At 48.7% G+C, this 22973-nt stretch overlaps 1 protein-coding gene across 1 annotated transcript; it reads left to right on the plus strand.

Annotated features, from left to right (window-relative positions):
• The first annotated feature begins 1740 nt into the window (after nucleotides 1-1740).
• Nucleotides 1741-11130, plus strand: TOP1MT (DNA topoisomerase I mitochondrial). The gene is made up of 12 exons (XM_009812541.2): nucleotides 1741-1821; nucleotides 2580-2702; nucleotides 3227-3414; nucleotides 4176-4320; nucleotides 5179-5322; nucleotides 5837-6022; nucleotides 6676-6744; nucleotides 7952-8066; nucleotides 8549-8676; nucleotides 9424-9518; nucleotides 10464-10613; nucleotides 11028-11130. The coding sequence occupies exons 1-12, from the start codon at nucleotides 1756-1758 to the stop codon at nucleotides 11128-11130; spliced, it is 1512 nt and encodes a 503-aa protein (XP_009810843.2). The 5' UTR covers nucleotides 1741-1755.
• The last annotated feature ends 11843 nt before the right edge of the window (nucleotides 11131-22973 follow it).

The raw sequence follows: 22973 nt of genomic DNA on the forward strand, positions 1-22973 counted from the left end.
GAAGATGGACTGGAGGAAAAACCCAATTTTTTTCTCATTGAGATTGGTTTTGGGTTTGAGCTTTAAGTCAGATCATGCATGGTTTCCCCACAGGCTGGGAAAATGTGATTTTTGCTTTTGAGAGATGCAGTTTGCCTGTCCCATGGCCTCAGTGATTGACATATCACTTGCCCTCCAAGATGTTGCAGGGTTTGGCTGGGCTGCTCTGAGCTCCTGGTCATGGCTCCTGATGTTGTCCCCAGGGCCACCACGCATCAACTTACAGCAACTCACTGCATCAATGAGGGGCTGAGAGACTGGTAGGATAGATCCAAGTCCCTGCTGTCCTCCTTGGTTTCCCACCATGACTGCTGGGCTGTCTGTTCCCCACTCTCAGCTTCACCCCTGAACTGTTTTCTGATAGATCAAGGGAAGGAGGCAACAAGGACATTGGGGCTTGACCAAGGGATGCTGGAGATGGGAGGGGACCACAGTCCCATGGGGTCTTGGTCCTCCTCAGCCCCCTCACTGGGGCTTCCTCTACCTTGTGGGTGTTTTAGAGTAGAAAAAAAGGCCAATTTGGAAATGAGGTGTCTGGCAATGCTGTCACCAGAGGGCACTGCTGGGACACTGATGGGGCTGTTGGAGACTTTTTTGGCTCTATGAGGAGGAGCCCTGGTAGCTGTGTGTAGTCCTGCATAGTGTTTGGACCTTCTCTGTGGCCTCTGAACTGTTGGAGACCCATGTGTGTGTTGTGTGCATCTGGGCTGGTGTCTTTGGCCTGGGATCTTGGGTAACTTTAGCTTGTTTCCTAAAAGGTGTCATCATTCCTGGATGAAAAAGTGTTTGTGGACAGGCAACAAACCCAAGTAGGAAGAGACCATAGCTGAGCTGGTGTATGTAGGTTGTCCTGGGGCTGCTATAAGGCTGTAACCCACCATGCCCTGTGGTTCAGGTGGAGGTCAGGAACCCAAAAAAAGAGTGTTTGGTGCAGGTAGGGTTGAACTGTCCCTTGGACCTCTGCAGGGTGCTTTTCCTGCAGCTTGCCTAGAAAAGCTATTTCAAAGTATTGGTTTCTTAGGAAGAGCCAAGGTGTTCCTTGGATGCACTAGGCTTGATTGCTCTAGCCAAAGAGCCCAGGAGAGGACAGTGGCTTTGCCACATCCAAGAAATGATTCAAGATTCACTGGACAACCATGAGAGGCTCTTGCATCTGTATCTGTTGCACAGATCTCAGCTTTGAGCTTGCCATGATTGCTCCATTTGCATGGAAAAGTATTTGAGATGAAACCTCTCCAAGTGGGATCCTGGCTATTCAGCATGGTCCTGGGAAGCGATCATAGTCAGAAAGCAAACCGTTCTGTGTTGTCCTGTGGAGCCATTAGTCTGGGACTCATCATGGCATGGTGGCTACTGAAAGTCCCGGGGCTCAGTGACCTTAACATAAATCAGGATTTCCACTCTCCTGGAAAAGAAAATGAAGTGCGTGATTGCAGATGGGCTGCGGCAGCATCCCGCTGTGCCAAGTGCTCTGGTTATTGATCTATAGATGAAGCTGTGCCTGGTGCAGGGGGGTGCTGAAGTCTTGTCAGTGTCTGTTCTCACCCCTTGTCCCTGTTTTGGTGCTGTGTTGAGAATGGGGACTCGCTGTAAAAACTGCCTGGGGCTGTGGGGTTGGGCTGTCCCCATAACTGATGCTAAAGGTCCTCTCCCTTCCTAGGCAAACCCCTGAAGCTGAGCCTGGCCACAGAGGAAATTGCCACCTTCTATGCCAAAATGCTTGATCATGAATACACAACCAAGGAGATCTTCCAGAACAACTTCTTCAATGACTGGAGGAAGGTACCTTCCCTGTGAGGGCTTCCTTGCTGTCCATCCTCCACATTAAACACTTGACATTAAACCTATCATCCCCAGCAGACCCTAGGCTGCAGTGTGGGATGGAGGGGATGAGGTTTTTTGTGGCTTAGTTCTTCATTTATAATTTTATAAGTATGAAATTCTAAATTATATGACTTATTTCCTTGCACCTTGTGGGTTTGGGCTGGGGCTTGATGTCTGCAGTATCCTTGAGGGCTTCACGTTGGCACTTGTGCTCCCTCTGAGTTTTAGTGATGCTACCTAAGAAAGCAGGTGCTGGGCCTTGCAAACAGTTTTACAAATGGTTTTGGGCATGTGTCCCTCTGAAGGATTAACTTCATGGTCCCACAGCATCACGGCTCAGTCCCCAAACAAAAACAAGACCCCTACTAGGGCAAGTTTAAGTGGCCCCAAATACCTTTGGTGCTGCTTCTGTAGTCCTTGCAAGCTGCTTGCAGCCATGCTTGGGGACTGCTTGTTTCAACAGCAGAGGTTAGGGGTTGCTCCACCCCAGAGCTGGCTGCGTTTTGGGTCTCTGTGGGTGCAGGCTCAGGTGTCCAGAGGCAGCTTTGTCTGTCCTTGGGTGGATGCAGCTAGGATAGCTGGAGTGACTGCTTCCTTCTGAAGGACTGGCATGTGGGTCTCTTTCCTTTTCTCTGAAGGAGAGGCATAGGCAGCAGCTCTGTGCAGAGTCAGTTTTGCCTCCTGGCTTTACTCAGCCCCTCTCATCTCTTGCTCAGGAGATGACCTCACAGGAGCAGAAGATAATCAAGGACCTGGACAAGTGTGACTTCAAGGAGATCCACAAGTACTTCGTGGACAAAAGTGAGGCACGGAAAGCACTCTCCAAAGAGGAGAAGCAGGTAAGGACTGTTTCCTATGATATCTGGGGCTGGTTGATATGTTTTGGGACCAGCCTGGGGTACTTCAGTTCCTGCTTGCCTCCTTTCCTAGGGTTATGCCCTGACCTGGGACCTCTTTGGACCAGCTCTGTCTCCATGACCATCACACCCCTCTTCATTAAGTTTATCTTCAGATGCTACATGTTTCATGGCTTTGCAGGATACCAGTCATCCTTGGACTATGGTTTGGGGTCCTGCCCTGTCCAGAGGATGGTGGACCTTGCTAAGGGCCTGGTGGCACACAGGCTTGTTCCATCAGCATATCGTGCTGGGGCAGCATCACTGTGAGGGTTTGCAAAGTGGGTGGAGATGAGCCGTTTGTTGGGAGTGGACTTGGACCCATGCTCACCTCTTCCTCCAACCCTTTGAACTCTGCCTTTCCAGCTTTGCTTTCTCCAGGGAAAGGAGGGTAGCGATAGGCAGGAACGAGTTATGGGGTTTTGATTTCATCATGTGGGGTGATGGTGGGTTGGTGCTTGTTTCAGAAACTGAAGGAGGAGGCAGATAAGATCCAGGAGGAGTATGGGTACTGCATCCTGGATGGGCACCGAGAGAAGATAGGCAACTTCAAAACTGAGCCACCGGGGCTGTTCCGTGGACGTGGTGACCACCCCAAAATGGGCATGCTGAAGAAGAGGATCATGCCAGAAGATGTTGTTATCAACTGCAGCAAGTGAGTTGCCATAGGAAAAGCTGAGCTCCCAAAAGCTGAGCTGCTTTTGGGACTGGGGTAAACAGCATGTCTGCTCTGCCCCAAGTTGCTGTGGGGTTTTGTTTTCTCCTACAATCACTGCTTTGCACACCCTCAGGCTTGAACTCGCTGGAGCCCTTCTATCACCTCCTGGTCACTTCCAAATATCTGCTTTGCAGTTAGGTCTTTCGGTTACTCTGTGGATATACAGTGGGCATGGAAGCTGTTCAGCAGCTACCATCTTACTGGTGCCTGCACTGTTCACCTGACATCAACTGCAAACACTGCAGTGCTCTTATGGCCTCTCTGAAGAAGGGACAACTCTGTACTCCTTCTCCTGTGCTCCTTTTCCACAAACAAGCCATTCCTCCTCATGTTATGGGTCTCCTGTGCTGGCTGGAAGCAGCAGGATCCTCACTGGAGGGAGGAAAAGCAGTGATTGGGTTAAGAGTGTTTGCCCTCTGTTATGTGAGTTGGATTGATCTTAAACCACCCATACAAAGACCTTGTGGCCTTGATTCAAAACACTCCCCACCAGCCCAGCAAGTTCTCCCGTTGTCCACAGCATGCAAAGGATAAAGACCTGATCATGTTGTGGAACAATTTTGGGCAGGCTACATGTTTTCTGTAAGTAATGCTGCAATGTGTTGACTATCCTTGGCTCACTGTGAAGAAGCAGTTGAGCTGATGACCTGTTTCTTCTCCTTCATGGTCCGAGGGCTGTAACCCTGCTCTGCCCACAGGGACTCCAAGATCCCCAAGCCGCCAGAAGGGCACAAGTGGAAGGAGGTGCGCTTTGACAACACAGTTACCTGGCTGGCCTCGTGGACAGAAAACATCCAGAACACTTTGAAGTACATCATGCTGAACCCCAGCTCCAAGCTGAAGGTTGGAATGATGCTACTGTTCAGGCAGAGCTGTTGCCTTTTGGGCCACCGGCTTTTTGCCAGGTGGAAAGATCAGGGGAAAGAAGAGATGTGGCATGTCAACAAAACTGTACTTTTTTTTTCCCTCCTCCAAAAAAGGGGGTAAACTAAATTAATTGGCAACCCATTGGGTGGTGAGGGGGGAAAAGGACAGAGATGATTATTAATCATTGAGCCTATTCCAGGGGGTGGATTGCTACTGGCAGAGCCATCCCTGTGCCATGCTACTCATGTGTGTCCAAGGAAGGCTGTTGAAAGCCAGGCAGGGGCAGAGAAGTGTCCACAGGGACCGGAGTCTGTGGGGTTGAATTCATTTATGCCAGTAAACGGAGGGCAGGAGGAAGCGGGATCACCATCTGTAATGCCATGGGAGGGAGGGAATGAACACCGTGGGGAGGGAAAGGTGACTTAAAGCTATTTACAGTCCTCAAAGCAAATAAGGAAACTGTGTGCAAGTTGGGCACAACCTGTGCATCGTGTCAGTCCACGTTGGTGGTGTCCAAGCAGCAGTGGCTGTGGTCACGCAGTGCTCGACCGCTTGACTCCTCACTTGCTGTGTGTTGGCTGCTAGCTAGTGGAGGACACCTCCAGACTATGAGCAGCTCAGACTTGGCCAGAATCACAGGTCCAGCACAGCCAGCACAGGGCCCAGAAATGCTTGATGACCTGTTTCTGCTCTGATTTTTCCACTTCATGGATTTTTCTCAGGAAAACAATGGGGTTTGAACAGTATTTGGATGCTGGAGGTGTTCCCAGAGCAAGGTCTGACTGGTAGGGGTGGAAGGATGATGGGACACATGGTCTTGGCCTCTCTTTCCAGGGGGAGAAAGACTGGCAGAAGTTTGAGGTAGCCCGGCGCTTAAAGGATGTTGTCCACAAAATCCGTGCTCAGTACCGAGCCGATTGGAAGTCCAAGGAGATGAAGAAGCGGCAAAGAGCAGTGGCCCTCTACTTCATTGATAAGGTATCTGCAGCCTCACCCTGGACGCTGGGTCCCCTATCCATGTGGAGGTTGGGATTTAGCTTACCTGATCCACCCCACCCTGTAGTTTTTTGTGTCTGCTGGTTGTATTAGCCAGGGTTGCTCCTCATGAGGCATCTGGCAATGATCATGGAGGATGGTGACTCCTACTATCTGCTGATGCTTGTGTGAAGATGCGATTGTGTGGCAGTGCAGGAGCTGTACTGTCCTTCCTGGACTTTACCAGCATATGTGTGTCTGCATGATGGCAAAGGCTCCACTGGAGAGCTGAATAACTTTATTCTGGGGGGGATATTTTAGGCTTTATTTAGAACAGGGAAATAATCTCCTGCTGGAGGCAGTCACTGCTTGGTTTCCACCAGGGTCCCAGCAGCCATTCAGTGAGGCACTGACCTGAGAAAGCTTTCTTTTTGTTCCCCTGGTGTCCATGTCCTTATTAACCTTGGAAAGGGCAACTGTGGTGGGCTGGGATGGATGACTTGTTGTCTCCTTCCAGCTGGCCCTGCGAGCTGGCAATGAGAAGGAGGAAGGGGAGACTGCAGACACGGTTGGCTGCTGCTCCCTGCGTGTGGAGCACATCAAGCTACACCCCAAGCTGGATGGGCAGGAACACGTGGTGGAGTTCGACTTCCTTGGGAAAGACTCAATCCGTTACTACAACAAAGTGTCGGTGGAGAAGCCGGTGAGTGGGGTAGAAATGGAGGTGGCAGCCAGCATGGCAATTTGGTGCATGGTTAGCTGGGTGGCTTTCTTCACTCAATGGCCTTCAGTCCCAAACCTGCATCTGAAATCCGTTGCAAAGATGCCTCCTGTGCTTTAACACTACGGTGGCAGCATGTGTGTGAGATGCAACAGTTCTGGGCGATGAGGACACACACGTGTTGACCCTGGTCTGGAGAAGGGGGAGGAACTTTGGTGTACAGCTTTCAAGGTTGTTCTAGCCTATGAACTATGAGAGAGAAGTCCTGCCTCCTCCTGGAGCATCCTCAGTTGACTGGTGGGCATTCAGACTTGAATTGTCCTATTGATATTATTTTTTGCTTTGTCCATGGATAGATGATTTTAATGGTGTTTGTGGGGAAACTGGAGTGCCAGGGATAGTAGAGTTGGGGGGGGGGGGGGGGGCAGGGGATGGACACAGCCTGTGGCACCAGTGGCTTTGGGGTCCCAGAAGAAACCCTTGAAGTTGAGCAGGTTGGTGGTGTGGTAGGATGTGCATTCCATGAGTCTGAATCTGAGTCCATCTGGATGAGGAAGCAGATGGAGATGACAGAGATGCTTGGGATTGATTTGCTCCTTGTCCCTGGCTGGGGGCCATCCTTTCCTCTTCTTTAGGTGTTCAAGAACCTGCAGCTCTTCATGAAGAACAAGGACCCAGGAGATGACCTCTTTGACAGGCTCAATGTGAGTTGTCACCTCTATTCTCTTGAAATAGCAGTGATGGCCCAGAGGGAGTAGAAGCAAACCTGTGACACCCCTGTCCAGCCTGCAAGCTCCCAGGCTGTGGTGCTGCATCAGTGTCATCCCTTACCCTGGTTTTAACTCTCTCCCCTCCAGAGACACCACTGTAACTGTTTGAACACCCTGTTGGGGTGCTGTGACTTTTTCTTTTCCATCCTCTTTCTGCACTGGTAGCATCTCTGCTTCTCTGAATGCAGGCTTGGCTGCCTGCCTGCACCCACGAGTAACCCATGTCCCTGCTAAGGAGGTGGCTTTCTGTTCCTTCCCTCCTCTAACTCATCTGCTTGGGCTTTTTTTAGCCTGGGAAGGTCTGCCCACACACATGTTGCTCGGGGTGTCGCTGGAGGTGTCAAACCTCGGTTGTTTGACGCTTTCACACCTTACTGGGGCTCGGCAGAAGTGTGAGAGGCTGCCGGAGCACAGGGGTGCTGGAGAGATGTGCTGCAACCTTCCCTCCTGAGCTACTCCCCTGCAAAAACCTCCTCCTTCCTCTTCCTCAGTATGGGATATGGGGTGCTGCCACCCATGCTCCCCCTCTGCCTGCATCACTTGTCCATCTTTCCTCCAAAGAGGCTGCTCCTCTCTGGTTATATAGGATTTATCTGTGATAGGCTTTCTTAGTACAAGTAAGGCTCCCTCCAAACTGCAGATGACTCTTTTTACCATCTTCTGTTTCCAGTCCAACTGCAGCCCCATGTGCTCTGTAGAACAGAGATATCAGATGTGATATAAGTGAGATGCGATATTGGATATGAGATGTGTCCTCTTGGACACAGATGGGCAGAAATTTTTGACTTCCAGAGAAATTCTTTGTGGGTTTAGGTGGAATTCCATACAATCATAGAATGGTTTGGGTTGGAAGGGACCTTAAAGATCATCTAGTTCCAACCCCTCTGCCATGGGCAGAGACACCTTCCACTAGACCAGGTTGCTCAAAGCCCTGTCCAACCTGGCCTTGAACAGTTTGTGCCAGTTTTTGGTAAATGAGGGCATGACCCAACAAGTAGATCTGCAAGCAACAGGAGATTTAATGCCTAATTTGATTGCTTAGGCAGATGATTGTCTGAAAAGCAAGTGCTTTATTGTCCTGGCTTCTGCTTGTTCTCTTCCTTCCTTTCCCCCCCATTTTGTCTTATCGTCTTTTCTCCAGACATCCATTTTGAACAGACACCTCCAGAGTCTGATGGATGGTTTGACTGCCAAAGTGTTCAGGACCTACAATGCCTCCATCACCCTGCAGGAGCAGCTCAAGGCACTCACTGACTGTGAGTTACTGACAGTGTTTGTGGTATCACTGGCTGCATTGTGGGGGGAAGTGGGCTCAGAGATGTCCATCCATTCCTTTGGAGTCCCTAGAACTGCCTGCCTCTCCTTGCGGGTCATGCACCACGTTGTAGGGTGGTATGTAACTTACGGGGGCACGCAGCAGGTTGAAAACCATGCCAAGTGAGAAATAGTTACCTGCTCAGCAATAGTCTGACTAACTGATAGCCAAGATGGGAGTATGTTTTTTTTACCTTGCGTTGCTGGTTGGTTGCATTATTTTTGCCTGCCTTGGATACATGAGTGATGAGGCACAGTATCAGATTCAGCGATGCTTAATTGTCCCTCACCAATTTCCACAATGAGTTTTGCTCTCCCCTGAGAAAGGATGGGAAAGGCAAACAACTTGCTGTTGTTGTGGTGTGTTCCCTGCCTTTCCCAAGTCCCAGAAAGGAGACATAGTGATGCTTCTATTTATTTCCAGCTGAAGACAATGTTGCAGGAAAGCTCCTCTCCTACAACAGAGCTAACCGAGCTGTGGCCATCCTGTGCAACCACCAGAGGTCCACACCAAAAACCTTTGAGAAGTCAATGAAAAACCTCCAAAGCAAGGTGGGACAAACCAAACTGGGAGCCCCAGACCTGATCTGACCTCTGATCTTTTTTTTTGGATGGGACAAAGGAGGGTGAATAACCTGATGCCTAAAGAGATCACATTGATCGAGCGTGGCAGGGAATGAACCAAAAATAGTGGCATTTTTAATCAGTGCAGAGACATCAGCAACCCGGGGGTGGAGAGGGATGGGGTAAGCTCAAATGCTGGATGAAGCACATTTGGCACAGAATTTGTTTTTTTTCATAGCTTGGTGTCTTCAAACCAAGCTGTGTGCCTTCTGCGATTGCACAGCTTTGTCACAGTTGGCTTGGGACCAGGGAAATTGGTTTTCCCATCTGGCTGTTTGCAGGAGGACCAGCTGAAATTTTATGGGTCTGCTATGGAAATACCTCAAACTACCACTTTTAATTGTCCTCGGCTTTTGTTCACACTCCACTGGTGAGCTTGGGACTTTGCAGTGGGCTCCAGCACTGTCACGAGCCCGTCAGTCTTGGGCAGTTGCACAAGATGACTAGATAAGAGCTGCAAATGTTTCTGGCATCAGCACTGTGAGGAACTTTTGCAAGATGCTAAGAAATGCTTGAGCTCCAGCAGATGCTGCTGCAGGGGCAAGTTGTTGGGACTGGCGTAGGGCTGGTGAGAAATTGAGGAGTGGTGTGGCAAAGGAAAGGGGAAAAAAGGGAGGGAGACGAAATCTCCAGGGAGGACAGGAGCATGGGCTCACTCTGTATTTACATTCACAGATCGATGCTAAGAAGCAACAGGTGGAGAAAGCCCAGCAAGAGCTGAAAAAAGCTGAAGATGAGTTTGAAGACACAAAAGATACCAAAGCAGAAGCGTGAGTGACTCTTCCTTAAAATCCTCTTTTGTGGAGGGCCTATGGATGGGGGTGGTGCAGTCCCAACAGCCTTTGTGCATCTCATCAGAACAGAAATGCCCACACTGGGTACCAGGTGCCTCCTGTCCCATGGCAGCCTGGCAGATGGGTGGAGGTCTTGTGGATGGTGTCTTGAAGCAGTAGGATTGCAAAGAGCTCTTTCTGGAGGATTTCTTTGTGATAGGGCACACTTCACTGAATACTGAGACTTCACCCCAAGCTGCTGGCTTGGAATTATCCTGTAAATGCCATGGTGCAAAGGATGCTTAGCTTGAGGTTGGAGCTGGGGATACACAGACAGGCCTTGACGCATGTTTTTCTTGTGGGACACTTGAGTGGTGGATTGTGGCCTATATGATCCCTACAGTAGTCATTGCATGGGGTCTGTCCCAGTTTGCTCCCCTCTCCCAGAGCCCGAATGTGTCTTTGCTGCCCAGAGACAGGAGAAGGCTGGGGGAGGGAAACAAGGCTTGTATTTTGTGTTTTACTCTGGGGTTTCTTGTTTTCTGCTCGTGCCTTGTGTTGCTGAGATGCAGAGCAGGTTGTCAGAGATGGCTGTTGCTCATGGAGCCTGGATTTGAGGAGGTGGACTTCAGGTGCTGGCTTTTGTGCTTGCTCCATTTTGGTAATAATAGTTCTATTTTAAAATAAGTGTCTTATGAGGCCAACATACTTGGGGAAATGGGTTAGTGCTGAATGTCATCTGCCACTCTGCCATTCTGGAGTATTTCTAGGCTCAAGCCTTATAGGACTTAAAGTGTGTGTAAAGGCTGCTCTGAGCTGAAGCTCATTGGCTTCCCATCATGCTCCCAGGTAGCAGCAGACCAGGAGAACTACTCTGTATTTCATATCAGCTGCTGCTTCCCCTTTAACGTGCTGTCTGTGTTGCTCTTCCTCTGCCCTCAGCAATGTGGAGAAGAAAAAGAAGCTGTTGAAGCGGCTGGAAGAGCAGCTGGCCAAGTTGAACGTCCAGGCCACAGATAAGGAGGAGAACAAGCAGATAGCTCTGGGCACGTCCAAGCTGAATTACCTGGACCCCAGGATTAGCATAGCTTGGTAAGTCTTGGGCATGCTATGGGGCAAATGTTCCTTTTAGAGACATTCAGATCACCTAGCCCAGGCTGGGGAGGGAGATAAACACATGCTTCAGCCTCTGGGGGAAATGAATAAACTTTGTTGCTGCCCAGAGAAACCTGTCCAAGCCGTGGAGGTGTTGGGGAGGCCAGCAAAATCCAAAGCTAAGGCTTCCCTTGCTGCAAATAACTGTTTGCAGGATGTTCCTTCTAGGTTTAGGGCAAGAAGGGGTCACTTTGCATGTCTGCATCGGCACAACGTTAATGTCTTAAGGATCTTGGGGCTGAGGAGTTTGCATGGGTGAAAGATGCTGCACCCTGAGTGGAGAGGACTGCTGTGGTGGGAGCAGAGCGGGATGGGCAGCACATCCCCGCTGCTGACTTGTGGTCTGTACAGGTGCAAGAAGTTCGGCGTGCCCATCGAGAAGATCTACAACAAGACGCAGAGGGACAAGTTTGCCTGGGCGATTGATATGGCCGACGAGGACTTTGAATTCTGAGACGGTGCCTTTCATATTACCTCATGCTCATTTGGTGCTGTTGGAGAACTTTTTTTACATGCTGCTGCAGTCGTTGCAGAGGTGGGGCTGGGGGGGATTGTCTAATGGAACAGTTTGATATGGGTATTTTGTGCCTTTTCTCGTATATGAAAGAAAACACCTGGTTTCTAGCTGAAACAGGTATTGCCAACTTGTGACGCTCATCCTGACTGCGGTGACTTAGATGTGAACTTTTAATTCCTCTTCAGAGTTGCCAAGTGCTTTGGATCTTTTCTTTCCTCCTCCTCCTCCAGAGTCTGGGAAGAAGATTGAATGAGAGCCTTAATTGTGCTGATAAACAAGATTAGATCTAATCCTACGTCCTTGATGTAGTGGAGCTGTGCTGCCCTTTTCAGACTCTCTGAATTGGCTTGATGGGGAAACACAAGGCACTGACAGCACTGAAACAGGCAGCTGCAGTTTAAGACCTGGGTTTGGGTCAGGAATGCACTGGGTGGAAGGGAAAAATCTCAGGGTTTTACGTGTCAGGGTATTTTGTGCCCTTCCACCTCCAGGAGATGAGAAGATTGTGCGATTGCACAAACATAATCAAAATGGAAAAATGTGGGAGGGGAGTGCAAATGTCATAGCAGGGGAGGGAGGGGAAGATGTTGGATTAAAAAGCAGGTTTCACATTGGAGGGCTGAAACTCACCTTGGCATGAGCAAAGTGTACTTTAATCACCCCTATGTGGTTAAACCTTGATCTGGGAGAGGACATCTCATTTGGGGCCATACTTTCTTTCCCCTAGTTGCTTCAGTTGGCTCTGGCTCAGCTCACTGTATCCATAGCAGAAACTAAACTGCCCAGACCCAGATTTAGCACTGGGAAAGGATGCAGGCTGTGGGGACCAGACTACGGTGGGATTTGCGCGTGCTGGGGAGCGGTACCTATCTTGCTGGAGCTGTGCCTGTGTTGGGATGACAGCTTCATCATCAGGCTGCATCCTCCCCAGTCTGCTCCTGCTGGGCATGGAGAAGGCAGGGATGGATAGCATAAACTGCTGGTGCTTGCTGCCTAATTGGCTGCTTTTCAGAGGAGAAAAAACCCATGTGATATCAGCGTGTACCTGGCAACAGTTAGCCTACATAGCAGTGAATCTCAGGTGTAAGCAAGCTGTTGCATTGGCAGCAAAGCCTCCTGGCATCTCAGGGCTGATGTTCAGGTCACTATAGTCCAAAGCTCTTGGTGCTTCCTATGTGTAGAGCCACTTGTTCTTGTGTTTAAATGATTGCTATTTTGATTGGAAGTCAGGTACTTGAAATGCATTTCATTAAAACTGGAAGTGATTTTTTTTTTCTGAGTATCGGTGACTGGAGGCTTTTTCCAACCTATCCAGGATGCAGTTCTACCGCGAGCTGATGTGCAGAGGTCTGAGCCAGGGCTCAGTCTCTATAATGGGGTCTGTGTATGCTCAGTCATCTGCAGGCGATTAGGCTTGATAGGAAATCCTTTGCTGTCAAGCAAAAAGCCTGCCTGCAGATCTCAAAAACCATTTGTGCTTGGTCCCTAAGGGCCCATATGCAAAACTGAACCACCAAAATTGAATTGCTGCATGATAGCAGAGTCATGACAAATGTAAGGGAAAACTGCATGGCTGAAGCCAATTCTGTTTTATCTCGCATCTGCACTGGGGTGTGCTCCACCACTTGGCTGAGATGTGGCAGCTTATGAAACTCTAACTGGACTGTTTCTGCAAGACCCAAGAGCTCACGTTGGTTTTAATGAAGCAACTGACTCCTAAAACAGGGGTATAAATCTGAATGGTGGGAAGATTTATTTTTCTGGCAAAGGTAGACCAGTTATCAGCTGCACAAGCAATGGGCAGGAGCTGCCAAGCATGCCTTGACACCCCCACCGTGTTGGATTTGTACCTGTGAAACAGAGGTAACCAGTTTGGTCCCAACAGATGGAGATGTTTCTGCCCACCCTGCTAAATGCTTTCTGGCTTTCAGAAGAAGTTAAAGTGAATATTTGCCACTAACCATGGTGGAAAGTGTGTTCCATTCTATGTAAGGGAGTAGTTCTAGCCAAGCCCTTAGTGAAACAGTGCTCCCGTTTTCCAGTAGCAGAAAAAAGAAGCAAGAAGCAATTGGATGAACACTATGGGTGTTTCCATTGAACCAACAGACTTTTTTAAAGTATTCTCTAGAGGGAAAAGTCTCTCAAGCACCATGAGAGGTGAGACAGGAGCTGCATTAGTAAGAGCAGCTCCAGCAGTTTGAACAGCTGCTGGGGGAGCAGTGGCAAAATCACCCCAGAAAGCAAATCCTACTGTCGCTGGGGGGGGAAGTGAGTAACTTGGCCCTTGGACTCTTTTCCAGCAGGTTCCCATCAGTGCTGTGACCCTCTGCTGGGTTAATGGGGTGGAAAGGCTGGGTAATTGCTGTCCCACATGGTCCTGTCCATCCTCACCCTGTTTTTGCTGGGGTGGTGGATCTATGGAGTGGGTGCTGGCACTATTTCATGCTTACAGGGCTGTGCTTTCCTCAACAGCTCCCCTGCCTGTATCAAAGCATCCTGCTTCTCTCCAAAAGACCATGCTTGGAGCAAAATTGAGGTGGTTCAACTCCAGTGAGAGCTCAGCTAATGAAGCTGGAGGCCTTGTGTTTGCCTCTTGTGCTGCAGCAGACAAGGAGGACCTGGCTGGCAGATGGGTTCTGTGCAATACTGAAAGACTCATTGGCCATGCTCAGATGGTCTGGATGTCAGGGCTGCAAAGACTTTCTAGTGTCAGCTAAATAGTAATTATTGGCTATTCTATAGGAGTTTCAATGAAGCATCCTTTCCCCAAAGGGTGTGACCCTGGATTGTGCTGCCCTATTGATCAGTTCTATGGGCATTGACAATTCTGTCAAAAAGCTTAGTGAAACCAAGGTTGGAAATCCAAGTGCGTGGGAGGTATGAAGCAAAAGCAAGGTGGAGAGTTCATGTGTTTTGACAGGTATCAAATAACCCATACTGGGGTGAGTAACACAATGTGTTTGAAGCAGCTAAGCTTTAAAGAGAAGCTGATAAGTCTGAGGAGTGTCCTCCTGGCCCTTGGCCATAAGCAAGTAAGATACAGGTTGGAGAAGTTGAGCTACTATCCATTGACATCAGTGGCACGAAGCAACAGTCTGGCCTAATGCCCAAACTGACAGGGATTTTCCACTGCTCAGGGCCCTGTGGAGCAGGACCATGCCCCCATGACGGACACCTCTGAGAGCAGGATCTCTCTCCCAGCCTAAGAGTTTTGGGTTATTTGGTGACTCCAAGCAATACTGGCACACAAAGATGAACCCTACCTGCCTTGGTCCTTCCAGGGATGTTTTTAACTCAGCTTCTCCAATGAAGCGCCTTTTCTGTAGGCACCTAAAAGCCTGTGCTTTGATGCCTAAGTCATCTGGCAGCCCAAAGTCAAGATACTAGCATTTTTGCTAGTATTTGACTAGTGAAATGCAAAGTCAAAAGTTTAGCATTTTTCCTTTGCAATTACTTCCTTTTTTTTATGTTAAAGAAAAAAAATTGCAAAAAGGGAAGAGCTGTTTTCAGGCAAAACAAGAAGTGGTACCTTCCCCTGTAACTTCTCGGGTTACTAATGTGCTTTTCATAAAAGCCTGTTGTTCATATTGGTTGGGAGGAGACCTCAAGGCAAATTGAACAGGAACAAAGCTGATTGACACTGATACTGGGATGGGCTTAGGGCTGCTCTAGTTACATAATGATGCTTAACAAAAACCTTCTGGGGGCTGGAGAGTTTGTCTCCCTGCCTGCAGGCTGGAGATGTCCTGCACTGTATGATAGCACAAGGGCAGCACTGATACTGTGGCTGATAAGATAAACCTCTGGGTGGTAGGAGGTAGTGAAGAAGTTCCTCTTGTCTTGCTTTGGCATCTGCTGCCCATGTCCAGCCTCTTCCCAGAAATGCTGAGGTTGGGAGGGTCTCTGAAGGGCTTGAGTCCATCCTCCTGCTCAAAGGAGGGCCAACTTTGGGTTGCTCAGGGCCTTTTCCAGGCAAATTTCAATATTTCCAGGGAGGGAGATTCCTCTGCTATATCTCAGGGTCCATGTTTTGGCAGTTAATCGCTGCCCTGGCAAACTTTTATTTTCTTCCTTGTATCTGGTTGGAATTTCCCTTGTTGCATCTTGTCACCAGCTGCTTGTCCCTTCTCTGTGCACCTCCAAGGAGAGTCTGGCTCTGGCCTCTCTACAGCCACCCTTGTTAAATAGCTGAAGGCAACAACTTTATCACCCTCAGCCTGCTCCCTTCCAGCCTGCTCCCTTCCAGCCTGCTCTGTTGCATGGGGTCATTCAGCCCCACATCTGGGACTTCGCTGAACTTAAAGAGCTTCGCTGAACTTCACCTGCCACCGAACACCAGCCTGTTCGGAAGCTGTTGGGGCAGCTGGAGGCTCTGATGAGGCTCCACCCCTGCCTGTTGCTTCTGCATCAGCATCCTGGAGAGATAGAACACAAAGCCTTGCATGTTGGCACCTTTTGCAGGCACTAAAGCCTTTGGATTGAGCCGTGCTCATCAGAAACCTTCCCACGTTGTGCTTTCTCCTGGGGATGAGTCAAGCTCTTGATGCACAGCCAACAGAATATTGATCCTCGTTGATGAAAAAAGTGCATCAGCCTCCTAGTTCCCAGAGCCGCTTTCCATCAGCGGTTGGGGTTGACTCCCCTGCCCAGTAGGACTGTGTAGGGTGGAGAAGGGGTCTTGGTGGGTGATCTAAGGAAAGGCAGCCATCAAAGCTGCTTAGCTGCTCTTTCTTCTGCTTAATGACAGGGCCTTTGCTCACCCGTAGGTGGTTTGGAGAGATGGGCTTTTAGCTGATTCATCTTAATTGGTGCAGAGAGGGAAGGGGGTGTGATGAAAACTCTTCAGTGAGGAGCATTTGCTTTTGAACTGCTGCTTATGCTCTGCATCTGCTCCCTGGTGAGCTATCAGATTAAGGGGAAAACAAAACAGCTGTAGTTTGGCAGACATGTGAGAGGTGGGAAACCCCTGTGGGGATGTGAGGAAGAGGAAATGTGAAGTGTTTCCAGAGGGTTTTTCCTCCCCTCCCTTCTTCCCTTGAGGTCTGATGTTGCAAAAGTGAAAAAAAAAAAATTGGGAAAAATATAACAAAAACTTTAAAGGGGAATGCTTTTGTCAATATGACAGGAAAGGGGTAGGACAACATTTAAGTTGAGACTATCACTGCTGTGCTTCAGCCCCTCTGTCTCTGAACACAACAAATAGAGGCATTTCCTTTCCCAATGTGGTTTAGCAGGAGAGGAGATCGCGTCTGTGGTTTGGCATAAATAAAACATGGAGCTTAAGGAGCTCCCTGGGTTTACACAGTTGTACTCTGTGTCCATCAACAGTCAGCTAAGTTCAGACTGCTGTAGAAGAAGCTCAAACTGGACAGACATTAGCCCTTGCCACGTGTTTGTAAATGCAGCACTGCTGATGCCAAGGAGAGTGTCTGCGAAGGAAAACAAATGATTAACCTATGAGAAATTAGATCCCTGTGATAAAATGAAGAACGGTCTAATGACGGGCAGATAAAGGGCTTCCAATGCAAGGATAAAACTTCAGGATATGAGGTTTGTGCCCTGCGAAGGAGAATTCCTGGCAGGACTGTTCCGCGCAGCTGTGGAAGGGGACAGCTGCTCAGCGTGGCTGTCCTACAGGGAATGAGTAGACGACGTACAGGCTCGTTCTCCCTATAGCATCTTTTTAGCCATAGTAGTGATATTTTTGGCCAGCTGAGCACATGTGTTATTCAAAAGAAAATAAAGACTCGGGAAGAGCTCAGCCAAGCTTGTCCCAGGCTCTGAGAATGGTTTCTCTAGCCCTTAATCCTGAGCCACTGCAAGACGGGGCATGAGGAATTCCAATAAATTACTTAATTAATATTCTTAATCCAAGTCTGGATTAGGCTGCAATTATGAGTGATTGGCTTGTCTCAGAAATAAGCCTTGAAGCTTTCACAGCTGCAGGAGGGCTCATAAATTCCTTCTGCTGCCATAAGCCTGAGAAAAATGCAATGCCAGGTCTCTGCAAACTGAGGTAGCTTCCAGTGGTTCCCTGGGGTTGCCCTGTATTGCCGGAAGGATAGCGAGGCAGATAGCTGATGCCTTTCAGAAAAACGCTGTGTTTCTAGATTCATGGATTGCATCCAGACCACCCCTTCTCTTGTAATCAGGGCAGATTATTTATCTGCCAAGGTGGGTCAGACATGGAAGTCTCTAATCCCTTCCCACAGGTCAACTATACATAAATGAGCTCTTTGGCTGTTTTTTTTTTTTTTTAAAGCTGTTCTATGTAATCTCTTCCATCTATTTCTCAAGCTATAGCTGGACTCTTCAACTCCTGAAGGCTTAGTTTGCCAAAGTGGAAGAGAATGGGGTGGCAATTATCGTAACTGGTTTTAATTAGGGCTCACATTTCCTCCTTAGTAGTCCCCCAGGTAGAAACATTTCCTGGCTTTCCATAGTTCATTCCTGGTACTGCAAACCCCACTTCTGTTGGAAGCAAGACCTGGAGGGGTTAAATCTCCACCACCCCCTCTCCTGTACATCCTAGGACCCAGCACTGTCCCCATTTCTGTATGCAGAAGGATTCCTCGCAAAACCAGGCACGGGATGACCTCAAGTGCCTGCAAAAGCAAATTCTGCTGGCTGCCTTTCCAGGGATGAGATTTGAAGGCAGTGAGGGGTGGGTGAAGAACTGGACCCAGCAGGTCTAGCTGCTTTTCCTAGCCCAGGCATGTAGCACAATCCCACTTTTTTGTATTGATCTTCTCTTCCTTCTCCCTTGGGACCTTGTATGGGATGGCTACAGCCTCACATCTCCTCCAGCTTTCTGCTTCATCCCCCTTGTCTTTCATGGGGGGTCACCAACCCTGGCTTTGTCCTGATGTAGTGATGTGTGTCACGTGAGCATGCAATGGTGTCTTGGCAATACTGGCAAAGAGCATCTTTGTAATTTGGTGTGTGATCTATGGTTCAGTCGTGACTCCTTTCATGATGTCCTCCTTCATTGCTCTTATTTATATTTGGTTTCTTTCCATTTCCCCTAAAGTCAGTTGGCTTTGTAGTGTGGCCCCTTCAACAGTGTGCCTGGACTGTGGCTGCACAACCATTGACTCCCTTACTGTGCAAATAAGTTTCTTTTCTTTTTCTTTTATATATTGTCACCTTTGAAAGAGCTTCTATATGAAGTTGTGCTGAGTTGTCCTCATAGTGCCTTCCTGTGCGCTGAAAAAAAAAAAAAAACACAACAACCCCCCCCAAACCAGGACATACAATTCTATAAATAAAACAGAATAACTCAATCCATTTTTTCCCCTTTGAAAAATCTAAGACAAGATGGTTTGTTATCCCTAAGCACTTTAATTTGGTATTGCCATTGCTAGTAACAGTCCGCAAGCTGAGTTTGCAAGACCTCAGGATTAAGGCTTGTTGCGTTTGCTCTGACTGAGTTTGTCTTGAGCTGCCTGAGGCTTTTTTTAACTTGGCAGAATGGTAAGACCAATTTTTCTAATTGGCTATGGCTAATTTGTTTTGCTTTTGTGTATCTTTATATAATACAGCTGTAGGTTTATACCAATAGCAGCAACAAGCCGTTATTCTGTGTAAAATGAGGTATTTATGACTCTGACCCAAGGACATAGTGTAGAGAAATGTTGGGATTTCAATTCTACTAATAACACATATACACACATACATTGTGTGCTTTCTCTTTGCCCGTAAGATGAGATTTTGAGGTTGTTAGCAGTAACATGGCATCTTTCTCACGGTCTGTCTCTGGTGCTCACGGGCTTTCCTGATCTTGCTGGTACCACGCCAAGCTTGGAGTTGTGGTAACAGAGCTGGTAGAGCAGTGCTTGGGCCAAGTTACTGGAAGAAAATCTGTATAACCGCAGGGTGAACAAGCCTTCCCAGTGCCAACACAAGGCTCTAGGCTTGACCATGATTGGGCAACCAAAGATGGGGGTCCCAGTCCTCAAGGAGTGGCTCCTCCTTGCTGGACCCAGCATGCATATCCCCTTTTCTCTAGCACCAATGCACAGCGTGCAAGTCCAAGAGTCCCCATCCCCCTTCTTGGGTGGCCTTGCTTCCTCCTAGGCTGGTCATTGCTTCCTACCCACCTTTTATCTTCTGCCTTCTTTCAAAGAGGAACCGCTGCTATCGGTAGCAACTGTTTTCCTTTTGGCTTATTTTGAGATATTAAGTAACGTGTGCTCGGGCAAAGGCAGCGCACAAAACCCAGACAGCAGATGTGAGTGCTGGGCTCCTGCAAGGCTCTGCAAGTAGGTGTCAGCCCTCTGGTCCGGGCTGTGCGCGCTGTACAACACGTGGGTTGACCTGTGTCAGCCTTTGCATCGGTCGCCCTCCCGGTGAGGACTCCACACAGGGTTGGGAGCTGTTTCCCTGAAGACTGTGCAGGCAGAGAAGAGCAAAAGGAGATGAGGGCTCTCCTGATGGCATGTCTGGCTGCTGTCCTCTGCGTGGATGTAGGTGAGTTGCTCACGCTTAGTGCAAGGCTTGGGCTGGGATGGAGAGAGCTGGCAATTTTGGGGGAGAAGCCACATTCATAACTTCTAAGTCCAGGGGTCTTTAAGAAGTCAGTAAATAGTGATAGATAAAGAGCTGGTCTGCACGGTCAGCTTTGCCTCTCCTTTGTGCTGTCACAGCTGCCAAAGGACTTGTGCTGCAGACTCCCTGCAGCCTTGGGCTGCCCACAGAGCAAGACAAAATCAGTCACCTTCCCCTGTTCTCAAGATGCGCTATCAGAGCCCTTTGGGTTTTCTCTGCAAACCCAATCACATCTTGAGATCTGCAGCTAATGCTACACTTCTTGGATGGGGGTGCAATTAAGCTTTGAGCTTAAAAATGAGTGCGACATTCACCGCTCTTCTGGCCCTGTGACCATTTGCTAAATGCTGTAACGGAGTAGTTGAATATCAATGTCTGCAGAAAGGCTCTGCTGCCCACTCACCTGGAAGGAGGGTTTTTCTACAGGGAAGCGTGTGTTTAGCAATTTTGGGTGTGGGATAGTAGAAGGAGTAGAACTGGCTCAGCCAAATCCTCTGTGGCCTGCATGAGGATGGGAACAGGTCCATCTGGGAAGGGGTTTCTTGCTTTGACCTCATGCAAATCATTCATGTTCCCCTCCTGTAGCCAACTTGCTGATGTGCTACACCTGCACCAACCAGACCAGCAATGATCAGTGCCTGACGACTTCCCCATGTACCAAAAATGAGACAGCTTGCATGACTATAGTTGAGAAGATAGGTGCCGGTGAGTCCTACTGCCATGAACTGCCTGGCTTGTGACCTCCCAACCCTGCTGCCCAATGCTCCTGTGTGTCCCAGCCCTGCTCTCAGTGGGTCTGTGTCCTTCCCCACTTTCTGCTCCAGTGCACTCAGGTCTAAAACATTCCTTTTCCATGGAGCTTTGGGAGAACTTGAATAGTTCTGGGTTACAGCCCAAATATTTCTCCACTTGAATAGCGAGGCAGAGTGTAAATGAACACCATAACCCACCTAGACTTGGGTGATCTCTCACGCTGCTTACACAGTAATGTCAGGCTTTGCCATTGGACAAAAGATTCATGGGTTGGTTTTATTTGACTTTTTACCCAGGCACTCACCAACAGAAGTTGATCAGCAAAAACTGCACTTCAGATTGTAAGCACCGAGACTTTTATGAATGCTGCAGTCAGGACAACTGCAATCGCAATGAGGCATCTGTGATGAGACTTCCCGTAGCGGTGCTGGGAACTGCAGTTCTGGTCAGTGTTGCCAGGTCCCTTCTCTGGACTGGACTGTGATGAGGTCCCTGTTGAATAACCTGTGCAAGCTTCTTAACTCATCCTGTCCCCTAGCACCTGCAGTCATTTTGCCTGTTTGTCCCCAGAATGTCTTCTGAACATCTGATGTTCAGGCACGAAAAGGCCAGTCTGAATCTAGCTTGACCTTGATGGAGAAGAGATGTCTCAGTTATTCTTTTATAGCCTCTCATGCAACAGGGCTCTGTAGCCACCATTAAAAAAAAAAAAAAGAAATTTCTAAGATATTTTTTATTTATTTTCTTCTTTATTGAGTGCTAATTCACAGCAGGGCTGGGGTTTTGCAAGCAGCATGGTCAGGTGGTTCGTGCAATTACATAGAGAGCTAAACAAATGGAGGTGAGTAGGAGGAGGATACAATCCCAATCAGCACAGCCACAGATCAGTGTGTCTCTTACTATTTCAGCCAGGCAGAAATTTCTGAAGGCTTATAGAAAAAAGTCTGGAAGAATAATGAATTTGCATCTCCCGTGGTATTGTTCTAGTATTGCTGCCAACACTCTGTCCTTGACAAGGTTTGGGACAGCATGGGGAAGGCATATGAGCAAATGAAATGCCCTGGGGTCAGCTGGTGCCCATCTGCATAGCCGAGCTCTCTCCCTCCAAAATAAGGTGGTTGAATCCAAAATACCAGTTGGAAAGTAGATCTGGAATTGTCAGGGATGGTCCTAGTTGGTCAGGCCAAAACCCTAACAAGGAGCATGCTAACAATTAAACAGTGTGGACAGCTGTGGGACAGCCTTGAAACTGTGCATGGGCTCTCCATATATTATTGATATAGACTTAGCTGCCTCCATGACACCTCTTCTGCAGTGTGGTTCCAATCCCAGGGCAGCTAAAATGGCAGTGACCTCTTCTGGAGCTTGTGACACCTGGGCATCACTGCTGGATATGCCTATTAATGTCCCCAAGTACAGGTATGATCCTGTATTTAACTTAATCTAGACCCAGCTGGGATTTGGGCAATACAGGAGTCCCAGAGACATCATAAAATCAGGTAAGACTGGTAAATGGAGATTTAGGATGCCCCTGGGGCACCATTTCCCTGCCCTGCTTCAAAGCAAGGAAGCCAAAGGGCAGGTTCTCAGAAGGGTTTCAACACCTTGATGTAACCTGGCCCCAGGCTACCTATGCTGAGCTCTTGAACCCGAGTATCTCTGCCCCACAGCGGGACTCCCACGGCTAGTACCTGGCTACCTTCACAGCACCCAGGAATGGGGAGTGCATGGGAAGTTGGGTAGGAGCAGCTACGGGGTCCGAGTCCTTCAGTGATTTGGCATGCAAAGGGTTTAAGCCCGTGTTAGTTTGCAGTAAACCCATGGATGGGATTAGCTCCAAGCTCCCCATGGCTTCCCTGCGAGTTACACGCTGAAACATCTGTGAAGGTCTGAGTTGGGGATGGATCTGTGTCAGGGGGATGGTGATGACAATCCACCTTGCTGTCCTGATTTTGGAGAGGTCATGACCAGGAAGGATACAGAGAACGAGCCTTGTAGGACCAAGCACAAGTAAATCCCTGGGGAGGAGAAAGATAGAGGGAAAGAGCCAGAAGGAAAAATCACTCTTCAACCACTGCCGTTGGACCCAAGGATGGGAAGAGCTGGAGATTGCCCTCACCCAGGAGGTGCTCAACACATAGAGCTGCCTCTTCTTCCAGGGCAATGCATGCTTCAAACTGCAGTCTTCTCTGCCAAAAACAATAACTGGCACCATGTTGACCTGGCCTTTTCCTTCCCCACAACCCCACCCCAAATGGAGGATGGGGAACAAGACAGGGTTAGATTTTGCAATTGCTTTAATGGGTTTTATTTAGGGCTGAAAAATCCCTGGTGGTGCAATCATACCTGGTGCTGAAAACCTCTCCTGTCCTGCAACCCCTGGTGTACTAGCAGATGGGTGGGAAATGGCAATAGGTAGAGACTGGGCTGATGCTGTGATAGATGGAAATACTTGGGAACCTTCTGAGATGCCACCTAAG

Source organism: Gavia stellata, chromosome 3, assembly GCF_030936135.1.
Source record: "Gavia stellata isolate bGavSte3 chromosome 3, bGavSte3.hap2, whole genome shotgun sequence".
Lineage (NCBI taxonomy): Eukaryota > Metazoa > Chordata > Aves > Gaviiformes > Gaviidae > Gavia > Gavia stellata.